This window comes from Sus scrofa, chromosome 12, assembly GCF_054392235.1.
Source record: "Sus scrofa isolate SSC_HxYL_T2T_F1_AM1 chromosome 12, Sscrofa_HxYL_maternal_Yorkshire_Landrace_v2.0, whole genome shotgun sequence".
NCBI lineage: Eukaryota > Metazoa > Chordata > Mammalia > Artiodactyla > Suidae > Sus > Sus scrofa.
This window is the reverse complement of record NC_139394.1, coordinates 24,688,017-24,712,230: the sequence shown is the minus strand read 5'-3', so window position 1 is coordinate 24,712,230 and position 24,214 is coordinate 24,688,017. Positions and strand designations below refer to the sequence as shown.

Below are 24,214 nucleotides of genomic sequence, written 5' to 3'. Positions count from 1 at the left end.
TCTAGTGAAGAAGAAAAGAAAGTTGAGCTTAATGAAGTCCAGTGTCTGTGTCCCTGTGCATGGACAGGAAAGGACGAGTGTTTTATAACTGTTTATTGGAGTTAATGGTAATAAATTCCTCACTTGTGATGCATTAACTTTAATGTTTTCATTACTTGGTGATTTAGGTTTTCCCTTTTCACATTGTAAATCATGTTGTCCCAGTAGCAGAGCAGGTCGAGCGCCTGCCATAATGTGCATGATACTCAGTGGGGAAAGGAGTGCTCTCTTTTTCTCTCCTGCACGGTCTGACAAAAGACGCTCTGCCTTATCCCCACTTGCTGCTTTCCAAATGAGCAGTAAAGACAGACGGACCGATGGGACAGCAGCCTCGTTTAGATCCTAAGGAAAGACAGGTCTCCACAGTAACTTTCCATATGTATTTGGTGCTGAAGGTTTTTTCCTTTCTTCCCCCCCCCCCCCTTTGCTGAGTGTGAGCCCTTAGTTAATGAGCTGTGCAAATAGATATTGAGATTTAGTGTTTTTATTTTGCAATTACAGACTTGGTGATTTGGTTGGAAACTTTGGGTCTGAAAACATCACCCTCATTTTCCCCTTCTTAATTTTTTTCCTTGCAAAATTCAACGTAACTTCAAACTTGCTTGAGTTTTGTCAGAGGAAACAGAAGAACTCAGAAAGAGTTTAAATCTCAAATGTGTAACCGAGAAGAATTGGGGGTAATTTTTGCCCTCAAGGTTCCTTATCATAGCCATCATTTTTCTGCTCTGATCCCAAACTACTGCACAGAGACACCCATGGAGCTGGCTGGGAGCGAGGTCCAGCTTGGGAGTGGCCCTGTGTCCAGTAGATGATACACACCAGGTCAAAGCCGCATTGCTTAGATCACTGCATTCCCATCAAGCTCTTCCCGATGGGGTGTGAGAGTTCTCATTAGATCACCCACCCTGAAATACCCCCAGAGAATCACAATAATTAGTTCCTGAGTCTTCTTTTTTATTTTCTGCTTTGTTCGCTTAAAAAGTTTTCTCGATGCAGTGCTCGGATATCTGATTTTTTTTTTTTTTTAACCAGAGAGACATGGAGAAGGCAAAATTATTATCATTTGATTCTTCCCTGAAATCTCTTGGTTTGGAGAGTAACTGAATTCTTTTTTTTTTTTTTTTTTTTTTTTTTTTTTTTTGTCTTTTTGCTATTTCTTGGGCCGCTCCTGCGGCATATGGAGGTTCCCAGGCTAGGGGTCCAATCGGAGCTGTAGCCACCGGCCTACACCAGAGCCACAGCAACTCGGGATCCGAGCCGCATCTGCAACCTACACCACAGCTCACGGCAACGCCGGATCGTTAACCCACTGAGTAAGGGCAGGGACCGAACCCGCAACCTCGTGGTTCCTAGTAGGATTCGTTAACCACTGCGCCACGACGGGAACTCCTGGAGAGTAACTGAATTCTTGAACACATGGGATTACCATGGAAGCTTTCACCATCAATAGTATTAAATATTTGGACACACATAGGGTGTTTGAGTACCGGATGCAAACAAATGTACCTTTGAATGTGGACATTCAAAGAGAAAAATACCATTTTCAGGGAAATTAAAAAACAAGACTGGGGAAAGAGGAGGCCTGTAGCTCAGAAATTGCCATCAACAGCTGTTTTCTGAAGGGTATTCAGTTATCCATTTGCTAAGTTGTTGGAATTTGTCTCAATGTTTGTCTATTTATGGCTCCCTTTGGGCCCCACCCTTTGATGCCTTTCTGAAGATAGGTAAGTTCTGAGGTGAAGAGACCTGGTATCTTAATGAGGCTGTGCAATCAGCTCAGGGACTAGTTCTCTCCTGTTGAGGTTCCTGACTTTTTTTTCCTTTTTTTTTTTTGCCCCAAATCCTCCTCATCCCTCTTCCTGTCATTCTCAGTACTCTGATTCCTCTTGACTTCTGAACCCCAGCTTCCTCCTGGGTTTCCTTGCTAAAGCTTCCCTTCTTTCCCTTTTTGACTTTCTTAGTTCACAGTCCCAACCCCAAGATTAAAATAGTGACTATACAGCAGAACAAAAATTACTGTTTGTGGCTTAGGTGGAAATGATTTATCTAACAAATAGTCACTCCCATATTTCCTTCTTGGACCACAGGTCCCATAAGGCTGGGGTGGTTTCAGTTCAGTTAACATACATTTATTGGGCACCTACTATGTGCACTTAGGCTCCTGTGGATTCAGAGAGAAACAGGTATATGACTGATGAATTGCACTACCCTTGATGAAAAGGACCAGACTTCCCACCAGCAGCTTTTCTTTAGGCTTCAAAAAATTAAATCATTAGCACCAAACTCCTTAGAGTTTACTGAGTATATTTAAGGGAAAAATCTTTCTTAATCCCACACCATTTCAGCAATTAATATATAGCCCGACCCTGTGATAGGTCTCATCTGTTCATATGCTCCAGTTCTAATTCATACTCTCCCTGCTTAGACAGCAGGGATGCAAACGCTGGCCCATCTCCCTGGAAGCACAGCTGTATTGGATTCTTTGTTCCCCCATTTCAATCCAGGCACTATGATGTTTTGTTCATTTAAAATTTTTCATAGTACTCTCTCTTCCTATGAGTGAATCTATTTTTACCCTCCTTCCCTTTCTAGGCCAACCTGCCTATTGCCTTCTACCCAGAGTCACAGCTGTATTTCTTTTTCCTGGGAGTAACCCCTTTTCTATTTCCTCACTCAAGGCTTCTAGCAGCTTTGCTAGTAACTAAGGTCTTATGTAAACTGAAGCAAAGAGGCAAGAATAGGGAGAGAGTATTGGGAGAAAGGTTTAGGGTCCCTGAGAGCCAAGATGTGCTATAATAATGCTCTGTAGAAAACAGCATTACCATATGATATTAATTATTAGAATCTAAAAACCATGGCAAGAGTTCCCATTGTGGCTCAGCAGTAAGGAACCTGGCTCGTGTCCATGAGAATGCTGGTTTTATCCCTGGCCCCACTCAGTGGGTTAAGGATCTGATGTTGCTGTGAGCTGTGGTGTAGGGCACAGATGTGGCTTGGATCCCGAGTAGCTGTGGCTGTGGTGTAGGCCAGCAGCTGCAGCTCCAATTCAACCCCTAGCCTGGGAACTTCCATATGCCACACATGCGGCCATAAAAGAAAAAAAGCAGGAGAATACAGAGGTTAAAGTCAAAGAAACAGATCCAAGAGGGAGTCAGATTTGTTTTTCCCTGCTACGCACCTAGCGTTGCCATAGTGCTAGTGCACAGCTACACAGTGACAAGAAAATCTTACATTAAAAAATAAGATAAAATAAAATATGGCACAAGTGAACCTATCTACAACACAGAAACAGACTCACAGACAGAGAACAGATTTGTAGTTGCCGGGGGGAGAGGGGAGAGAGTGGGACAAGCTGGGGGTTTGGGGTTAGTAGATGCAAACTATTCCATTTAGAATGGATAAGTGATGAGGTCCTATTGTATACCACAGGGAACTCTATCCAGTCTCTTTCAATAAACAGGGAATGTTTGTGTATGTATGACAGGGTCACTTTGCTGTACAGCAGACATTGGCATAACAGTGTAAATCAACTATACTTTAATTTTTAAATTTAAAAAGTTTTTGAAAACAGAAAATGATATTAGAGCACAGAAAAGGAAGGGGTGTAATTCTCTCTAGGGAAACAGAGGAAGATTCAGAGGGGATGTGACGGCTGACCTGAATCTCGAAAGAGCTCACTGTCCTCAGAAATTGAGGATCGAGAGATTGGAATTCCCAACCAGGAAAAACAGCATGAGCAAAGGCCTGACAGTGTAAAGTACACGGCAGGCTCCAGGAGGCAAAGTCTGGTACTTATTGTTGCTGGCGTATTGGGAAGTATGAGGGCTGGGAGAAAATGAAACTGGAAGGTAGGGTGAGACCAAGTTTAAAGTTTTTGTGTGATGGAGAGTTTTGAGTTTCATCCTATAGGTTAGGGAGAACAATGGAAGGTTTTAAGCAAGAATGTGACATGACCAGATCTATGTTTCAGAAAGATGATTTCTGGCCACAGCTCAGTGGACAGGGAGAAGGTAAACCAGTTAAAACGTGACTCCAAACCTAGGCAAACCTTTTTTCTTTGTCCTTTCTTTACGTTCTTACCACAGTCCAGTAGAGTAGTCAATAAATAGTTTTGTTTTGTTTTGTTTTGTTTTGTTTTTTAAGATGAGGACATGGGGATGAGGGGCAGAAGTTTGTACAGGCCAGGCCACCACCCTTCTCTCTATAAGCCACGGCCCTCCCTGGCCCTAGGCCCAAGCCCCCAAAAGGTGGGGCCTCCCGAGGCTGCCAGCGGCTCTCCTTGATGAGTCTATCAGAGGTGGTAACAGCTGTCCCCCAGCTCCAGACCTCAGAGCCATCTGTGTGTGACTCTAATAAATATATTTGAAAATTCATCCATTTTAAAAGAAATGCCAGGAGTTCCCGTCGTGGCTCAGCCCATCTGACTAGCATCCATGAGGATGCAGTTTCGATCCCTGACCTTGCTCAGTGGGGTAAGGATCTGTCGTTGCCTTGAGCTGTGGTATAGGTTGCAGATGCAGCTCGGATCCTCCGTTGCTAGGGCTGTGGTGTAGGCTGGCAGCTACAGCTCTGATTCGACCCCTAGCCTGGGAACCTCCATATGCCACAGGTGCAACCCTGAAAAGTAAAATAATAAATGCTATGCTGTCAAGTAACACGTATAAAAGCGACCTGCCTCAGGATGAGAGGAGAGAATACAGTGATCCTTCAAGGTTTGTAAAAAGATAGTTTGAATCTGAAATCCTCTCCTCCTTTTCAGAATCACAAAGCCATTTGAAGCATGACTGTCTAGATTTGTAGCAGGATTCTCACTTTGCCCTATTGCCACTTACTGTGGTTTGGCTGCTAAAAAGACCAGATCATTTGGATCTTTGTGGTTCTATATTAAGGATGGATTCTTGGAATAAAGTAAAACTGAGGTGCTAAGTTATAGGTATTCATCATTAATAAAATCAGAAGACATGGAGTTCCCGTCATGGTGCAGTGGTTAACAAATCCGACTAGGAACCATGAGGTTGTGGGTTCGATCCCTGGCCTCACTCAGTGGGTTAAGGATACAGCGTTGCCATGAGCTGTGGTGTAGGTTGCAGATGCGGCTCAGATTCCACGTTGCTGTGGCTCTGGTGTAGGCCAGTGGCTACGGCTCCGATTAGACCCCTAGTCTGGGAACTTCCATATGCCATGGGAGCGGCCCTAGAAAAGGCAAAAAAGACACACATAAAAAAAGACACAAGAGCCTTTTTCCAACATAACTCATGATCACCAACATTCATATACTCAACTCACTTCCATGGGACACCCGTGATTTTGAAGAAACACAGTTTTTTTCAAGGAAGTAAAGCTCTGTGGGAATTCTTGATTGCCACAATCATAATAATACATCAATGTGTTTAATCACCATAGACTGTGGCATAAATAAGTTATTTTTAATTGACTTTTCCCCTTAAGAAAGCATATTGAATGCAAATGGATGATATTATTATAGGAAACTTTTGAATCCATTCTTATTCTTAAAGTGAATTATTCAAAAATCTCTGCCCTTTCGATCAACACTTTCAACTGGTCAAAACATACCCTCAGGTCCTGATACCAGGACTGAGAATCAGTGGATTATTACATTGAATTAAGATGAACTATTTACCTACCAGATGCTATTCTTTATTCTCATCTATTTGGATGCTATAATTAGTGTATAGAAGTTACCGTATGTGGAGTTCAAAGGGTTTTTTTCTGACACTTTCACTTCTTATAAGTAAAATCCCACTGAAAGGAAAGACATGGAAGAGGAGCCTCCTCAAAAACCACAGGCTTCTGTGGTCATTAGTGTGGTGCCTCTTTATAGAAACAAGTTTCTTCTTCCACCATGAAAATTCATGAGTTTTATGTGTTACCTTGTAGCTTGGCATTATCAATGGACAGTTTTATGAAGAGAAACCAATTTGGATATTTGGCTTAAAAATCTTCTTGTCTTTTAAAACTTTTTACTCGTCACAAATGAACGTATCTACAAAACAGAAACAGACTCACACACATAGAGAACAGACTTGTGGTTGCCAGTGGGGAGGGGGAAGGAAGTGGTATGGATGAGGCGTTTCGAGTGGTAGATGCAAAGTATGACATTTAGAATGGACAGGCAATGAGGTCCTACGTGCACACTGAGGTACATGGAAGGACGGGCCACCGGGAACCTGCTGTATAGCACAGAGGACCCTACCCAGTATTCTGTGATCATCTATGGGGGAAAGAATCTGAGAGAGAATGGATGTGTGTATATGTATGAGTGGGTCACTTTGTTGTACAGCAGAAATTATCACAAGCTTGTAAATGAACTACACTTCAATAAAACTTAAAACAAGAAAAAGCAATGAAGTCCTACTGTATAGCACAGGGAACTATACCCAGACTCTTGGGATAGAACATGAGGGAAGAGAATAGGAGAAAAAGAATGTATATATATGTATGGCTGGGTTACTATGCTCTACGGCAGAAATTGACTCAACACGATATGTCAACTATACCCTAATAAGAAATAAAAATTTTTAAAAAGAGTAAACAAATCATGTTCAAATTTCCTGCATGACCTCTATGCTGGAACAGCCTTCCCTTTTCTAGAATCACTCATGTCAGAGAGGCTTTACAAACCTTGGTTACCATGCCACAGGTGCGACCCTAAAAAGTCAAAAAAAAAAAAGGAAGGAAGGAGAAAAAAGAAAAGAAAAGAAAGGAAAGGAAAGGAAAGGAAAATAAGAAAGAAAGAAAGAAAGAAAGAAAGAAAGAAAGAAAGAAAGAAAGAAAGAAAGAAAGAAAGAGAAAGAAAAAGAAAGAAAAAGAAAGAAAAAGAAAGAAAGAAAGGAAAGAAAGGAAGGAAGGAAGGAAGGAAGGAAGGAAGGAAAGAAAAGAGAAAGAAAAAGAAAGAAAGAGAGAAAGAAAGAGAGAGAGAAAGAAAGAGAGAAAGAAAACCCAGGAATGTCTGCCTTCAAAGTGCATTTTTCTCACTTCACCACAATTTCCTGGGAAGTGATGAAAAATAAACAGTAAAATTCACACACACACACACAATACCCCTGGTCACCACGCAGCATATACAGGGTCTTAAAATAATTTCTATGAAAATAGCCACACATCGTGTCTATTTCTTTTTCCATAGTTAAATGGGGTTTCTTTTGTGGACAAGTGAATTGGGAAGACCCTGTCTTTCCTCAGCTACTGCTGAGTGTGTCTCTGCAGCTAAAGTTCATTGTGGTGGAAAGTGCATGGGATTTTCTATCGATGCAGCTTTCAGCAGGTCCCCTAATTTCAGCAAGCCTGTTTCCTAAGTCTATAAAGTGGAGGTGGTAATACACACCTCTCAGGGATGTTGAGGCACTGAAATGAGATGTGAAAATGCTTGATAAAATGCAGACTGAAACTTGTTAGGTTTTTAAAACCATTGTTGTTAAAACATATTAGTTTTAATTATTTTGTACATCAATTATTTGCTTTTATTCTAAGTACTTCCAGCCTAGAATCTATCATGAATTTTTTGTATCCTCAGTCTAACAATATTTGTCCACAGATTTTTACACAGTTTGGTCTGTTACCTGGGTTAACAGATCATTTTAAAGTCTGTAAAAAATTGGATGGAAAACTAGAGTCCATGAAGATCTCCTGAATGTTGTCTCCTGTGTTGGTTTGCGAGTCACAAATGTGTGGTTTCTATCATTTTCCTTTTTTTCTATCTCTTTTCAAACTTTTACTGAAGTTTAGTTGATTTGCCATTGTTGTGCTAATTTCTACTGCACGATAGCGATTCAGTTATACATACACACATATCCATTCTTTTTCAGATTCTTATTTCTCCCATTTTCTGACATGCTTCAGTCTGGCTCCAATTGCACTTGTTTTGTTTCTTAGCTTCTTGTGTCACAGCTTGTCGAAGAACTCGATTAAGTACATTGTGTTTAACCACTTCCTTTCATCTGCTTCTCCATGAAATTAAAGCTGCTTGTTTGAATGCCTTCTTTGCCTTTGAAACGTTTAGATCCCAAGTCTATTATTAATGATTTAGAATTCTTCATCTTACACATATTGGTCTAAATTCCTTAATAAGTGAAGCACAAAGATGGAAGAGAGTGAGGAGTAAGTGTCAACTCAAGTAGATACTGAATGGAACCACTGAAATTTAAAAATTATGGAAGCCTGTCTCAAGGGACTAATGAAAGAAGAGCCACTTAAACTAACTTCCCTGTTAACATCATGGGATGAAGACTTCTTGCCTGACAGCTCAAACTGTCTTTTATTGACTGGTTCCTGAAAATCGAGGGGGAAAAAAGCAAAAAATAACCCAGAAGTGCTAGACACTAAGGAAGAGCCGTAATGAGCTTACAAAGAAGGACTTAAAAACCAAATACAAAGGAGAGGGTTTAACAAGCAGATTGGGGATCAGCAACTACCAGACAGGAGGATACTCCACCACCCATCCTACCTGGAATACCCTCTTTCCTTTTGTCCATTTGAGGCATTGTGAAGTGTATGTTTGTCATTTTGCAAATGCACACACACACCCACAATCTGTGAGTAAATCAGAATTGCGAGTGGAATTTGACCATTCCCAACCTTCAATTATTAAATCTTCTCCAGCCTCATCTACTCAACTCCCCAAGTCCTTTATCACTGGTACTTTAAGGAGGGAACCTGCTAAACTTCACCCTCCCTGAAACTCACCCTGATAGCTATCAGTCTCTATCTAGTCAGGAATTGGTTTGGTCCCCTGTTTCAAACCAGTGAAAAGAACTTGAATTAAAAGGAAAGGGAAGAATGGAAGAAGTCCACAATTTAGGGAGGAGAAGGAGTTGAATAAATTTTTTTTTAATCAATGATTTTCATTTCAGGTTGATTGAGCAAGAGACTAAACCAGCCACCTCTAATGAAAGTTTGTGGGCCCTCGTTTGTTCTGAAGGGGCTGCAGCCTTTTTACAGTAGAAATTGTGCGGCCTTTTGTGCTATTAGCCTTATGCTATGGTGTTGCCAACTGATCTCTTCAATTCTCTTTTCTCAGTGGGCTAAATGCAGCTGATTAAATAGGCCGTGACTCACATAAGCTCCCGTGTCTTTTTTATTGACTGCTTTATGGAAATGCCTCACACTCCAAAGGGCCTCCATTGTTGCTGTGCATAGCTGACGGAGGAGTCATGTTTAGTGCTGAGAGATGGACTCCTACTCTGTCGTTCTTTATTATAGAGTGGGTATGGCTGGGATGCAAGGGTTTTAAGGCATCTGGATGAGGAGGAAAAGATGTCTGAGAATTTCCTTTATCTTCATCTGCCATGAAAGTTGGGTGGCCATCACTTCAGGATTACATACTTCTCTGTTGATCTTATCTATATGGCCCCACATCCTTCGGCTAAGTGAATCTTTTCTTTATGTGGGCTATTCGGAGAGATTTAGTTAAGTGCAGTGGTAGAGAGAGATTATGACACTAATGTAATTCTGTTTTGTGCTGATATAATGTGATACACTCGTAGGTTTCTCCAAAGGGCCATTTATGCCCAATAAATCTAAATCATTTCTTTTTTTTTTCATTAAGTTGGTGATATCTTTTTTTCAGGTTATCGAGAAGAAAGCCTCAACTTTTTAAAAAATTGTATGTTTAAATATAAATGTTTTGCCTTAAAATGGCAACTCATGTAGTTGTTTGTGGCTTCTTTCTATTTTTGTTACCCTCTTGCAAAGCATTTGCATATTTTCTATTACACGTCAAGCAGCTCTGCAGATCTGTTCCTCTGCCAGTAGGTGTGAATTCAGGCATCCAAGACTGCTCCTGCCTCATCTCCCGGAACTGAGGCCAGCGTGTACATCCTCAGGACCACCAGCTCTTGATCCATGGGACCCTGAGCTGACACGGAAACAGAAGATAGCTCAATTGCCACGGTGGCTTCCCATCTTGAATTGGGCCAGATCTCGATCTTGTCTGATAGATCAGGGAGCTAATGAGATTGAGCCCAGAGTCAACTTTACATTGAGAACAATTCTGTTGTTCTGTACACAGTTCTGTGTAAGGCGCCAGAGAGTGCCTTATACACAGAAGACAACCAGTAGAATGAAGATTGATTTGATCTATTTATCCAGAGCCATTCCAAACTTCACCTATAATCCCATTTTTTCCCACCACCCATAAGAAAAACCAGGCAAGAGAGTTCGGTACAGATTCCCTCTCAGAAGAAAGCAACATAACACATCTGACAAAAACACAGCATGTAAAATACTGTACTTCCAGCTCTCTTCCTCTTCAGAAGCTTGTGGGTGAAGGACCAAGCGAAGAAATTCAGCAACTCATTCAGTGCCCAATTTTAGCAAAGCAAGTGTGACTTTGGGGGTGAGAAGGTGGTGATGATACTCTTCCTTGTGTCCTAAAATTAGTGACTTGGAGTTCAAACATCTCTGCTGCATGATGTCTTTGTTTTCTTGGTGGTGGCATTCTTGGGTTTCAGTTGGTAGGGAGAGAAAAGCCTCACGCTGATAATGTACTGAAAGTAAATGAAATTAAATAAGCGAAGCAGTGCTCATCACTACTTCCTTCCCCCCTGGGTAATTCAATTCAAGCGCTCTCTCTGATGGCAACTCACAGGGACTGTCTCTGTCACCCCGCTGGGGCCTGGAGTCTTAACATCTAAATAAAAGTTTCACTCAAGCATTTTTTATGCTCCTGCCAGCAGGATCAGTGAGCTGGTGTGGGCACATTAATGTAATATTCATACTCACAGACTCTCCCCGCACACGAGGCAATGTCTTCCCATTTTCATAATTATAGATGTTCCATAAAATGGCATTTAGATTTGCATTAAAAAGGGGGGTTTGAATTCTAATAGAACGTTTAAGATGTCTTTTATGATTCAGACTCTCAGCATCTTTAACAAGAAGCGGTGTCTCTAAGTTTAACAAGACCTTAAGAGAGAGGCAAAAAAATAAATAAATAAATAGTGGGAAGAAAAGATGGGAACTCCAGGCTTAGGGGATCCTGTTTTGCTTATCCCCTGTGTTTTTCATTTAATTTTTAGGTCTCTAGCAGCAATTTTTTGACAGCGTTGCAGAAAGTATGGGCTCTCCTTCAAAGAGCCTTCTCACCCACTCTGGGCCTTCTCCTCACCCTCAGTAGGATCTGCTTCTATTTTCTGGGAGAGCATTTTCAAAGAGCTATTAGAATTTTCAGAGGGCTGGAAGAAATGAAGGGATCCTAGGCAAGAGACCTTTCCTTGCCGTGTTCTCTCATGCGTGCACCCTGAGACCCATCTGGGGGGATTTATAGCAGCCACGGAGTTTGCTAACTGTAAAACACACACATGAAAACAGTCCCTGAACAAGGAAGTTGACAATAAGGACAAATAGGATAAAGAATCAGGCGCTTAGATACCCTAAAGAAGAAAAAGAAAAGTTCTTCTGATCTACATTTTTAAAACCAAGCTTGAAACAGCTTAGAAGCAAAAAAATCATTTTAGTTGCATTTTAAATTGTCTTAAAATGGTTTTTTGGTTTTGTTTTTTTTTTTTTGCTAATTTGTTCGCTAACAAACACAACATTGTAAATCAACTATATTTGGATAAAATAAAATATTTAAATGTTACTTTTTAAACAAAAAGTAAAGTGCTGAGCAAAGTGCCAATTTGGAGCCACCACTGAATAAATGTCAGTTGTTTCAGTCATTCAGAAAAAAAATTGTGGAGTTCCCGTCGTGGCGCAGTGGTTAACGAATCCGACTAGGAACCATGAGGTTGCCGGTTCGGTCCCTGCCCTTGCTCAGTGGGTTAACGATCCGGCGTTGCCGTGAGCTGTGGTGTGGGTTGCAGACGCGGCTCGGATCCCGCGTTGCTGTGGCTCTGGTGTAGGCGGGTGGCTACAGCTCCGATTCAACCCCTAGCCTGGGAACCTCCATATGCCGCGGGAGCGGCCCAAGAAATAGCAACAACAACAACAACAACAAAAAGACAAAAGACAAAAAAAAAAAAAGAAAAGAAAAAAAATTGTGTGATCAAAAGAAACTTATTCCACCCAAGAGTCTCTAAGTATTGTATAGGTGACCTGGTAAGTTCATATGTGTTGTGTCTTAATTTGGCTTATATTTTGTTTGTTTTCTAAATATTTTAAGGCAAACCAGAAGAGATTTGGGATGGGAACCAAAAAGAATAAATGTCAGAGTTATTCTAGCCCACTCCATTTCTCCTAATTAAGAAATATAGAGTTGTATTTTTTAAATTGTTTTCGCTTTTTTGTTCTTGTTTCATTTTATTTGTTGAGGAGTAAATTCCTTCTTCTTTGTCTCTCCCTTCTGTGAAATAAGTTTAAACCCCAGTGGTGGAAGATAGATTGGGATCTTGACTTCCCAATAAATTTGTACCTAACAAGGCTAATTGAAAACCAAGAATGTTAGCAGCATTCAATTAAAGGCTAATGTCAGTTCCAGGTCTTCTCTGTGCAAAGGCATCTACCATTCTAGATTCTTTCCCATACTTTAACAAAATCAGGATTTGGCGGTTATTGCCAAGTTCAGCTTTGCATAGTTGTTCTTTGTGTGAACTCAATAAAAATTGTATTTACTAAGGTGTTTTTAGAGCCGAGTGTATTTATTCAAGCAAATTCTCGATTCTCTGAAGTCCTTTTCTTACCAATTGGAACATAGTTAGGCTGCCTCCTCTTGCACAAACTAACATATGTTGAAATAATTTTAAGTAATTTCAGCATTAAACAGAAAGAAAATTTACCCCCCCAATCATCTAGAAATTGTTTTATTTTGTGCCGTACTTAAGCAATAGCCCTTCTGTACCCTTTCATTAATATAAATGATCTCAAGTAGCCCCAATAATTGAAAACTCTGTCAGATCAACAAAACATTTTGTTCTTGTTCCTTTTAGGAATGGAAGACATCACAAGAGGAGCTCAAGAGCTTGATAATATCATCAAGCAAGGATACCTAGAGAAGAAAAGCAAAGGTAATGATTAGACCCCCAGATCTCAGAACTTTTCAAGGAGGGAAGGGACATGAGGAAAAAGAGGGCTAGCCTAGGGGGTGCCTCTTCTGTGCCCAATACAGTTTTAGGCAAGTCTAAGGTAAGAAGAAAAAGAAGGTCTGGTGTTTGTGTGTAGGCTGAAGAGGGATGGCCCCATATCTTCACTTCATCAAGACAGGGATTGGTTCTACCTTCCTCACCTGGTACACAACAGATGCTTAATAAATACTTGTTGGAGTTCCCACTGTGGTCCATGGGATCATCAGCGTCTCTGGAGCTCTGGGACACAGGTTCAATCCCTGACCCGGCACAGTGGGCTAAGGATCCAGCATTGCCACAGCTGCAGAATAGTCACAACTGTGGCTCAGATCTGATCCCTGGCCTGGGAACTCCTTATGCCTCAGACGGCCAAAAAAGAAAATACATAAATATATACGTACATACTTGTTGAATCAATAAATAAATGACTATATTCTTGTTCTCATCTCTCAGGGTGCTGCATAAAGAGTGAAAATGTTGCTAAGCGTGTAATTTTTATATGCATATGTGAAGCAGCCCACTTTTAAGTTTCAGACAAGCCCCAATCTTCTGCTTTCACTTATTGGATTAGAATTAGGTACTGCTAGGGTTGGGAGTACCAGGTTTAACCTTAGGGCAAATTGGTTTAGCACAAAGGAAGCCCTCTTTCACCCATAGCCTGGAGTATCACTTTGGTTTGCTCCAAGGCAATGCAGAAAGATCTCAAGCAGAATTTTAAAGGTGCAGGATAAGATTAAAACCTGAATGATCTAAAGGGAAAACTGACAGCTGTGAGGGGTCAGCGCAGGCAAAACCTGTTTAGAACTTGGACCTTTAACTCAGTGAGTCCTCTGGCCTCTGAGTCAATATGGGATAACCTGTGGGGGTGAAAGGGAGGGTTTTACAGTCCATTAACCTGGGAAATAAAACAATAACACACTGGACCGTGTGTTGTTGGATTTTACGGACTCTTCAGTGATGGTAGTTACCTGAATTTATGTCCCTTACTGCTGTTCTGTTTAGATCATAGTTTTTTTGGATCAGAGTGGCAAAAGCGATGGTGTGTTGTCAGCAGAGGCCTCTTCTACTACTATGCTAATGAGAAAAGTAAGTGTTCTTCATTTGCACAGCAGCCTCTCACTCCTGGGTGCAAGCACTTCGTAAATGCTCCAGCACTTAGATCTCAACCTAGCAGTCCTGAGCTAACACCCATAAAGGGACAGGCTTGGGAAAGAAGTGCCCTTGGGGAAAGAATACCTTGCTCATCACCAAAAACTCAGATGCCAGTTTAGAAATTATATCCCCTTTAAACACTAGGTTAGGTGGTCAGCATGTTAAAAGGTTACCTTTTATTACGACTAATAGCATTATCAAGGTTGCACACCTTGGCATTCTTTTTTTTTTTCCCCCTTGACATTCTTCAAAAAGAAAAACCTCAAATGCTTTATAGGCATTAATAATATGAAGTATTGAAAAAATTAATTCTGAGAAAGATTCAGCTTCCCAATGACCCAGAAATAGAACCCTTGACTCTCTAAGAGGATGCTCCAAACTTTATCCCTACTGGTTCCTGGGAAGTCATCCAGTGGACATCCCTAGAGCCTTGGAGTGTTGTTGAGACCCACATGGTTGCTTAGCCGGAGAGACTCCCTTCAGCCAGATGGCGGCAGCAGCAACGTGTTGAGTCAAGCCAGAGGCAGCTTCTTAACTAACCACCACTGACTCCACCAAACACAGCACTCAGGAGCTATTCCTAGAAGCCCTCCCATCCATGCTTAACACAATTGCTTAGTTTGTGAGAAAAAAATAAAAGATATAAGCACAAATTGGAGGCAAAGACAAATAAATACAAGCTACAAGTTATCATTGTAGGTGAATGCAAACTTTCGAATAGGGTATACCCTCCCATTGAAGGAGCAATTCCACAAAGCAAGAGAGAGCTCAAGAAAAATAGCAGTTCTAGTGGGGGATTTCTTGGGTTCTGCAACCTTCTCGCAGAGACCAGTGACCCGAAGGACATCCTTTATTGTCCTTCCAATAATTTTCAGTTTCTCCTCTCTGTCTTCTTTCCCGGACTTACTTCTCTCCGAATGCCTGGATATCCCGTCTAGGGAATATCTACCCAGTTGCCCTTGGACTTCCTGTACTTTGGGCACGAAGGTAGCAGAAAGAACAGCTTTTGCTAAGTGACGTAGAATCCTTAAGATTTGCCCTTGGGCTTTCAGGCAGTTCCCTCACTCTGCCTCTGCCTGCCCCAGGTATCACTGACCCTTATCTTGGGTTCGCTGTCATGACTCTTCAGAGCCTTTCCCATCGAGGGGGTAAAGCATAAAGCCCTGCATCCTTCCAACCCCCAGCCCACTTTCAAATCCAGCAACTACAATTTCTCCCCTGAATTCTATGCATACAAGCCAACCAGGTTCTAGGGATTTTTTGTTTGTTTGTTTTTAAACTTCAAGCTAATTTAATATATATGTCCTTGTAAAAATGTTCAGCATTTCCTTTGCATTTAAATATGTGGTTGGCATATCTGGATAGAAAGCCAGGTATCCTGTTCATTCATCCTTCCTACTCAAGGTGAGGAGGGAGAGCAAGAGCGAGAGGCTTGGAGACTTTTATTGACCATTTTGCTGTCAGAGTGAAATAAAATCTGGTGACCAAAGAACAACAAAACATTTTAGTGGCCAGTTAGAACAAGGAGAGATACTTTAACAAAAAAGATTCTGGTGTCAAAAAGCACTGTTGCACGGCTCCCTGCTCGCCAGTTACTTCTTATTGTGCCCAAGACATTTTCTTAGGAAGTATAGAGTGTTTGTGAATTTCTTGTAGCTCGAGCAGGTGGAGACAGATTCTTTTCCTTTTCTCTTCTTTTAACGTTGTCTTTCCACTGCCGTCCCTCTCATCACCATCATCATCAAAACGCACTTGTAAAACAATCCATTCCCCATGACACGAGGCAGAATGCCTCCCATGGGATGTGTTGGTCCCTTTCTTCTACACGGTCTGCCTGAACCACACTGTGAGGACACAGAATCCTCCTTGGGAACGCCCTCCTCTTTTCCTGTTTCCAATATCTTTTTTTGTTTGTTTGTTTTTAAGGCCATGCCTGCAGCATATGGAGATTTCCAGGCCTACACCGCAGCCACAGCCACACAGGATCCAAGCCACGTCTGTAACCTACACCGCAGCTCACAGCAATGCCGGACACTTAACCCACTGAGTGAGGCCAGGGATCAAACCTACATCCTCATGGATGTTGGTCAGATTCATTTCTGCTGAGCCACAACAGGAACTCCTCTTTTTTTTTTTTTTTTTTTTTTTTTTTTTTTAAGAGAGTGGCAGGCCAGAGAGTCTCTCCTTTCGCTGCCTCATGGTCCTTTTCCTTTTATCTCCTTCCTCATCACCCAGTGAGCCTCAAGTGTACTCTGCTACTTCCCAATCTGACCTCTTGCGAGGGGAATAAAATACTGAGTTTTAATGATTCTCCCCCTAGCATAAATTCCCACCTGACCAGCAGGAAAGGGAAAGAATTCGAGCCCAAATGCTACCCAGGGCCTGGGAGGAGATCCTGGGAACTTATAATGCCCCCTTGTGCTGCTGTCCCTCCCCTCAAATGTGAGCTCTGCCCGCCCTGATAATAATGTTTTAGCTCTCTAATAGCCTTCAAGAGCCTCATATTTACAGCCACGCTCTCCCTGCTGTAATAATTCCTTCTTTCTGTTATTATAGATCTCTTAACATTCTAATAAATTCTCTGTCTCTGTTGTACTCTTTTGGCAAAATAACCGTTCCTGTTGCATCGCCCTAGCTTGGCAGTGATATCTGCCTCTCCGCCACCATAGCCTCTTCTTCAGCTTCCCTAATAACCTTTCCTTGACTGTTGTGGTTCCTCAGGGATGTAACAGCTGTTTCTGTGCTTTTATTTTACATACCAGAGAAGATGCCCTCCCTTGGCAGTTGCATGTCTCTGGAGATACAGGAAGCTTTCCTCTCTTGCAGGCAAGCAGCCCAAAGGGACCTTTCTCATTAAAGGCTACACTGTACGGATGGCCCCCTACCTGCGAAAAGATTCCAAGAAAGAATGCTGCTTTGAGCTGACCTCCCAGGATAGACGCAGCTATGAGGTAGGTTGAGCCAAGGAGATGGAGAGCCTCCTGAGTGTTGCAGTTTCGCTCCCTGTTGCATGTGGGCCATGGTTGCTGGGCTGGGTTCCATCCTTGTTTGTTACCTCTCGTTGCCTACCAAGACATTCTTTCTTGGCACATCCTCCCCTTTGCGGTGTCGTGTCCAGCCTTCTGTAGCCATTTCATCCTACGTTCTGCCTTGGCTTTGCTTCCGTCTCTTCATCCTTCCCCTTCTCAGTCTTACCCCACAGGTGGGAGTCTTATCTCCTGCAGCACACAGTCCAATTCTTTACTCATAGTCTCTAAGTTCATGGCTTTCATTCCCACTCTCTTTATTTTTCAATCGACTATCTTTACTTCCATGAAATCCAAGAAAGAGAAATCTGACAGCAGAATGAAACATAATTTATTTTCCCACATTCCTCTTGCTATCCAAAATAATCTTCCTCTGTGTAAATGCACTGCATATCTCTGGAAGAATTTCTAAGATACTGGTAGCTGTGATTACTGAGTCGCAACAGTGACAACTGAGGAACTAGAGAGCCTGAGTGGGGGTGAGAAAGACATCCTTCCACTGTGTTTATTTTTATATATTTTGATACAATAGAAAAGGTAGTATAATAGGTAATGCATTCATTACCTATTATGAAATTAATTGAGGCAACAAACAATTTCTGACCATGGGAATGTAGTGATTTTCAACAGAAATACAATTTTTCACGTGTATGTGTGTATACAGGTATTGTTTCCTGCTTATTGGTTATTTTTATCACAGTTTTACTAAAATAATATAGAAAAACTTTAGCTAACTTATGAAAAAGAGAAAAGCCATGCTAAGGTTAATATTAACCGCTTATGTAACCCTTTCACTCTTTGAGTTTTGCATTATTTCATTTTTATTTTTGAAAGATTTATTGCAAGGACACGAATCATTTATGAGAGTAAAATTATTGAATCCTAAAGGAATTAAGAGCCAAGGAAGGTAGGAGTTCCCTCTGTGGCTCAGTAGAAACTAACCCAACTAGTATCCATGAGGATGTGGGTTTGATCTCTGGCCTCGCTCAGCGGGTTAAAGATCCGGTGTTGCCACAAGTGGCAGCTCAGGTTACAGATGGGGCTCAGATCTGGCGTCGCTGTGCAGTTGTGGTGCAGGCCAGCAGCTGCAGCTCCAATTCAACCCGTAGCCTGGGAACTTCCATATGCCACAAGTGTGGCCCTAAAAGAAAAAAAAAATCAAACAAAACAAAAAGAATCAAGGAAACTAGAAAACCTTTTGGTGACACAGTTACAGGCAAGCGAGATGGCAAGACCTGGCAGAGTTGGGGCCATTTTCTCCAGGGTTGTATGTATGTGTTCTGAATCAGCACCCCAGGACTCAGGGAGGGCTTCCCTCGGCAGCCAAACCTAATGGACCCCCAACTCTATTCCCGACCTCTGCCTTTAGCTGATTCTATCTATGTTCTTTCACCATATCAAACACTGACCCTGAATATAACATCCTTTTATGTTTCAACTGGATCCTAACCTTTATTTGAATACAATGACCTAGGTCTTATTTATGCAATTTCCAAAAAAAGTTTTAATTTAATCTAAACTTTTTAATAGAATCTTTTATGGACATGTACAACACAGATGTATGCCTTGGGTATGAATCCAAATTATTTTTATTATTCAGTTCCAGTTGTGCCTCATCCAGATGAAAATTTATATGGGAAGTCTAAATCAATGTCCCTAGACATTTTTTATAGAAATGTGTTTTTAAGAAATCAAGAGTAACAATGTCTATTAATAAGTTTTAAGCAGGAATCTAGGTTTCTTATACAGCACAGAGCTTTATCTTACCCTAATGGCCAGGTAATAAAAATGTTTTTCAGGAACAGTCATTTCAAGTTGATTCATTTAACATAAAAAAATTACTAACGTGTAATGCTTGACTGGCCCGTTTTGTGAATCAGAATGTAGAGTTTGTTTACTTCTTCTTTTCTTTGGCCCATTGAATCCAAGTCATTACCATGGTCTGTGGAGTCTTCCTCTACAATATCCTTTGGATCTTTCCCTTCTAATTTATTCCTACAGTCCTGATACCAGTTAAACCCCTATCGCTTCACCCAGAGGACTGGTTAAGAAGCCTTCTAGTTGGTCTTGTGTCCACAATTTCTCCCTAGTTCAGTCTCTCCTACTCGCAGCTCTTGAAAGAATCTCTCACTCCTTCTGCTTTTTAAGTTTGAATTCCTAGCACTCAGAGCCCTTTCATCAACTCTTCTGTGATCCTCAACTCTCCAGCTTCGTCTGTCGCTGTTGTCCAGTCAAGCTGGTCGGGCCACCTTCCCTACACAGGATGGTCTCATTTCTAATCTTGGGCAGCTGCTTCTCCCTGCCTAAAATGACCAGCTCCCTCTACCAGTGTGCACCAACTCTTTTATCCAGCCTGGAGTTCCCTGGTTGCCTGACGATTTAGGATTGGGCATTGTCACTGCTGTGGCACAGTGAACCTGTCCTGGGAACTTCTACATGCCATGGGCATGGCTCAAAAAAAAGAAAAGAAATCCAACCAAAACAGTATTACTTCCGCAAGCCTCCCGTGGTGGCTTGTCACAGGCAACAGTAAGTGCTCCCTGTCACCTCTCAACATCCAGCTGTTATCCAATGTGCCTGCTTTGTAGGGTTCTCCTGTCAAGTGTGTATGTTGTCCCCCAGACGGACACATTGTTCTTTGAAATCAAGAATTTGGGTTGGCCTTTTTTTGTTTGTTTTCCTATAAACTGTTCTCAGGAAATGCCTGATGAACGAATGGGTAATCAAATGAATGCACATGAACATGAATTCTGGACTCAGATCTAGCTGTCAACATTGGGTATGCAAAACTGCTGAAGGAAAAAAAAGTCACTTTAGTGAGATTTTGATCTTTTTTCCTAAATATTAAGCAGACAGAGAATCCTGAGCTTTCAACTTGACTCTGCAACTCTGTTCCCCTTGAACATCCCTATAAGATTCATGGAAATTTTAGTGAAAGTGATCAAGTAATTCACTAATTTTTCTCTAGTTTACAGCTTCTAATCCAGCTGAAGCCAGAGACTGGGTGGATCAAATAAGTTTCTTGTTAAAGGGTAAGTATCATTATTATAGAAACAATATGTGGGGGCTTTTGCAGTTGAAGTTATATATTCCTTAGATGATAGATAGATAGATAGATAGATAGATAGATAGATAGATAGATTCATTCTTTATCTGCCCCTTCTCCCTATCACACATCCCTCATATGATAACCACAAAAAGCACCATGATGAGTCAGAAGGAGAAGAAACCATCAACCCGGAGACGATCTCTGATATTCTAACTCATCCACCTACCTACAGGCAAGTCTGTCGTATCTGTAATCAGCAGAAAAGGAGGTTCTGAAAACCAGCTCAGCTGAATTCAGTGTCTCCTAACCCCTTATATGCCGGTAAGGAAATTCACGATGCCCACATCATCTAGATCTAGATGTGTCCAAAATCTCCCAGTTTTAGTCTCAGTGGGAAATAGAAATCCAAACTCATCTGTGTGGCCTTCAATAACATTAGACATTCAAAACAAATTGCTGTTTCCCAAGCCACGGAAAAAATGTTCCCTGCTTTGGAAGGGAAGAGTCCTGGCCTGAAGATGTTAAATGACTGCTCTTAGAGTACCCTCTGCTGGCCAGCCTGTAGGCACAGCAGTGACAGTGGCCCGGGAAGTTTTGTCTGGGAGTGGCCCGGCAGGTAGAAGTAACCAACCTTGTGTCTGTCACTTGGCATCAGGTAACTCTCCTGATGCTATACATCATGGCAGGACCCGGCCCCTGCAGAAAGACAGAAACACCAACTTTGCACGTGGCCCAAGACCTAAGGAGAAGTACATCAACCTAAAAACACCAAGGCTTTTCATCTCCGTTTTTTTTATTCTGCTGTAAGATTTTATTGTGGATAAAAAGAAGGAAGCACCAGAGCTTTAATTACAATTGCCTATTTTACTCAGTTTATGCCTTTGCTATCACAAGAACAAACTATTGCATCTACCAAGAGCGTCACGTGTAATAGACTAGAACTAGGCAAACATGAACATTGATGGCGAGACTACAGGGTACACTCTCATCTAGGTGCCTTGGATTTATGCGTGTAATATACCCCTAAGTGTGTAAACCTCAATAAAACTCCAAGCAGCTTTATTGAGCTGTACCCTGTGGTACTTTCAGAATCCCACATTGAAGAAATTATTCATTCCATTTTATTTTAAAACAAACAAAATAATAACATATGGTTTTAAGCCACCGATGTGTCTTTGATCCCTTCCTCATATGAGGTGGCACCAGAACTCAGATGAAAAGAGTTGCAAAATCTTTATTAAAAGCCTAATCAAGATGAACGGTTTTATTGTGTTTTGAAATGAATGTCGGATGTCTCTCCATCCTTTCCTTCCCCAGAGCATCCTGCAGAGGCCCCTTCCTCTGCCCAGCCTGCAGAGGCCCCTCAGCAGGGTTTCAGAGAGCACTCTGTACTACACATCAGAGAATGAACCTTCCCAGCTCCCCACTAAAATAAAAAACCAATCTTCCTCTCCCGCCCTGTGCTGCCCCGTGCTGTGATGGCTCCACATCGGCTACGCGGTGACCCACTTTAAGGTCAGCCAGACTGTGCAGTTGCAAAAGGACACGGTCACCACATGGCTCAGCCATTCCATTTGGTCTTGTGGTACTGTTATCTTTTTCCACATCCTGCTTTCTCTTCCTCTTCCACTTTTGCCCACTTTTCTCTTCCCAGACTTGTCTGAAATTCCGCAGCGAGATCATGCAGTGGATGAGCTTGGGACAGGTGACAGCCCAGGGATCCTTTGGATACCGCCATAGTTCCTGGGCTTTCCTCGCCCTGGGGAACCGCAGGCTATCACTCACCCTTCCAGTTTTCCACTTGACGAGCAGCACGAGGCACGCTGGCATTTCCTCTTCTGGCCTATTTTCTTCCCTTCGCCTCATGTGCTCATTCACACACCCATACTTTTCAGGGCTGCTTCATCCTGATCAAGTTTTATTGCAAGGAAGGATTTATGTTGATGGTTTAAACCTGACGCAGTGCTAGTCTGGCCTTTTCTGTAGATTTCCTGCCACCAAGGCCCCCATTAGAAATAACAGCACTTAACCTAGTGTTTCATTTTCCTCTGACATGTTTTATTCTCATCCCTCCACCTCCTTCTCCCTCTTTCCTCCCCTGCCTTTTGCTTTTCTTTTTCTCCCGATTTTGATTCATTCTCATCTCTGCCCTGGCAGATCTGAGCTCCTTAACCATTCCATGTGAGGAGGAGGAGGAGGAGGGAGAGGAGGAAGAAGAAGAGATGTACGATGATATCGATGGTTTTGACTCCTCAAATTCCGGTTCCCAAAGCAGACCCATCATGTTGCCTGGGAGTATGGGGCTCAAAGAGCCCACAGAGGAGAAAGAAGAAGATGATATTTATGAAGTTTTACCAGGTGAGAGATCTCATCTTCTAATGATCTTCCCCTAGTTTAGAAACGCTTGACCTGGTAGGAGAGTATAACTTTAGCAAGTCCAGAGGAAGCCACACCTTGGAAGGAGAGAATATACGGAAGCTTCAGTGGCGCCTCTGAGATTCCCAGCACCGGAGATGCCCGCTTCTGTGGGGGCAAGATGGATTGATTCATTTTACATGGAAAATCATTTATTACACATGTCAAGAGGTTAAAGAATCAAGAATACTCATGTTAGTTTTCATGGATTTACTACAAGTTTGGGGGTGACTCATCAAAACTCTCTGGTTTGAGAGTTCCCTTCGTGGCTCAGCGGTTAACAAACCCAACTAGGATTCATGAGGATGTGAGTTGGATCCCTGGTCTCGCTCAGTGGGTTAAGGATCCAGCGTTGCCGTGAGCTGTGGTATAGGTCATAGCCACGGCTTGGATCCTGCGTTGCTGTGGCTGTGGCATAGGCCAGCAGCTGTAGCTCCGATTCAACCCCTAGCCTGGGAACCTCCATGTGCAGTGGGTGTGGTCCTAAAAAGTGGGGAAAAAAAACTGTCTAGTTTGAACTTCTTTTATGTAACTGTGAAAATAATAGAAAGTCACCTCAAAATGGTGAAGGATATGAGAAGACTGAAGAAATATAGATAAATGCTGACAAGGCTTTTCAGTAACACAGTAAAGCCCTGTTGTCTGGTCCAGATATACCAGGAATCGAATGGCATCTCTTACTAACAAGCCTAACGTGTGTCCTCTGCCCATCATTGCGGTGGGTCTACTGTACTTATTTCTTTTCCTTCCAAAGGCATGATAACTGGCATCTCAACAAATGTGCAGTCATTGCTGCTCCCTCATAGCCACTTCCTGTGTGGGTTACAGCAGCTGTTGAACAGAACAGAGCGCAGTGGGGGTCAGGCTGTGCAAAAACGAAGCCTGAGCCTTTTAATTGTGAGGTAGTTAGACCACAGGAATGCTGAATCTTCAAGTCCATTCAGAAAGATTTCTCCTGTGGAAATTTGCCAGGAGTTCAGTGCTCTGCTGAGAAATTCAAGTTAAGCCTAAATTTATAGCAATTTAAACCTCAATCCCAGATGAACCTAGGAACTAAGGTGAACCTAACATTTAGGCCCCTGAAGACAGGGCTGGCGGCTAAAAAGCATTGCCAGTAGACAACTTGCACTTCAAGGCTTCTTAAGAAGAGGGTCCTACCCTGTCAGTGCCACGATCATCTCTCCCTTGGGGGAGAAGCTGCGTCATTGCTTCCTGAGTGGAGCAGGGCTACGTGTCTCCTCCTGGCTAGGACCTCGCCCGCACGGCAAGGAGAGCCTGCTTCTTCTCCCAGCATTTCCAGCCTCTGCCAGTCCGACTTCCACAGCCTTTTTGTTGTGTTTTATTATGCAAATGATATCTTGGTTGAGGTCGAGCCACTTCTTGTGTCTGAAGTTAAAAAAAAAATGATAATTTCCTCAGCAAGTCATCGTCGTTAATGAAGTTTTACAAAAACAGATACAACCAAAGGAAAATAAAATTTCACAGGTGATAAATTTTTCCAATTTCCCTGGCAG

General features: G+C 42.1%; 1 protein-coding gene across 2 annotated transcripts in view; it reads left to right on the top strand.

The window, feature by feature from the left end:
* The window catches only part of SKAP1 (src kinase associated phosphoprotein 1), a 327,149-nt gene that overhangs the window by 244,457 nt on the left and 58,478 nt on the right, over positions 1-24,214 (top strand). For both annotated transcript variants that reach the window (XR_014821186.1, XM_013979973.3), the window contains exons 5-9: positions 12,924-13,001; positions 14,061-14,144; positions 17,037-17,161; positions 20,205-20,268; positions 22,443-22,643. Coding sequence is in view for 1 of the 2 variants with exons in the window: in XM_013979973.3 (XP_013835427.2) it covers positions 12,924-13,001; positions 14,061-14,144; positions 17,037-17,161; positions 20,205-20,268; positions 22,443-22,643 (552 nt within the window). In the remaining variant the exon portion in view is untranslated. The remainder of the gene's footprint in view (positions 1-12,923; positions 13,002-14,060; positions 14,145-17,036; positions 17,162-20,204; positions 20,269-22,442; positions 22,644-24,214) is intronic.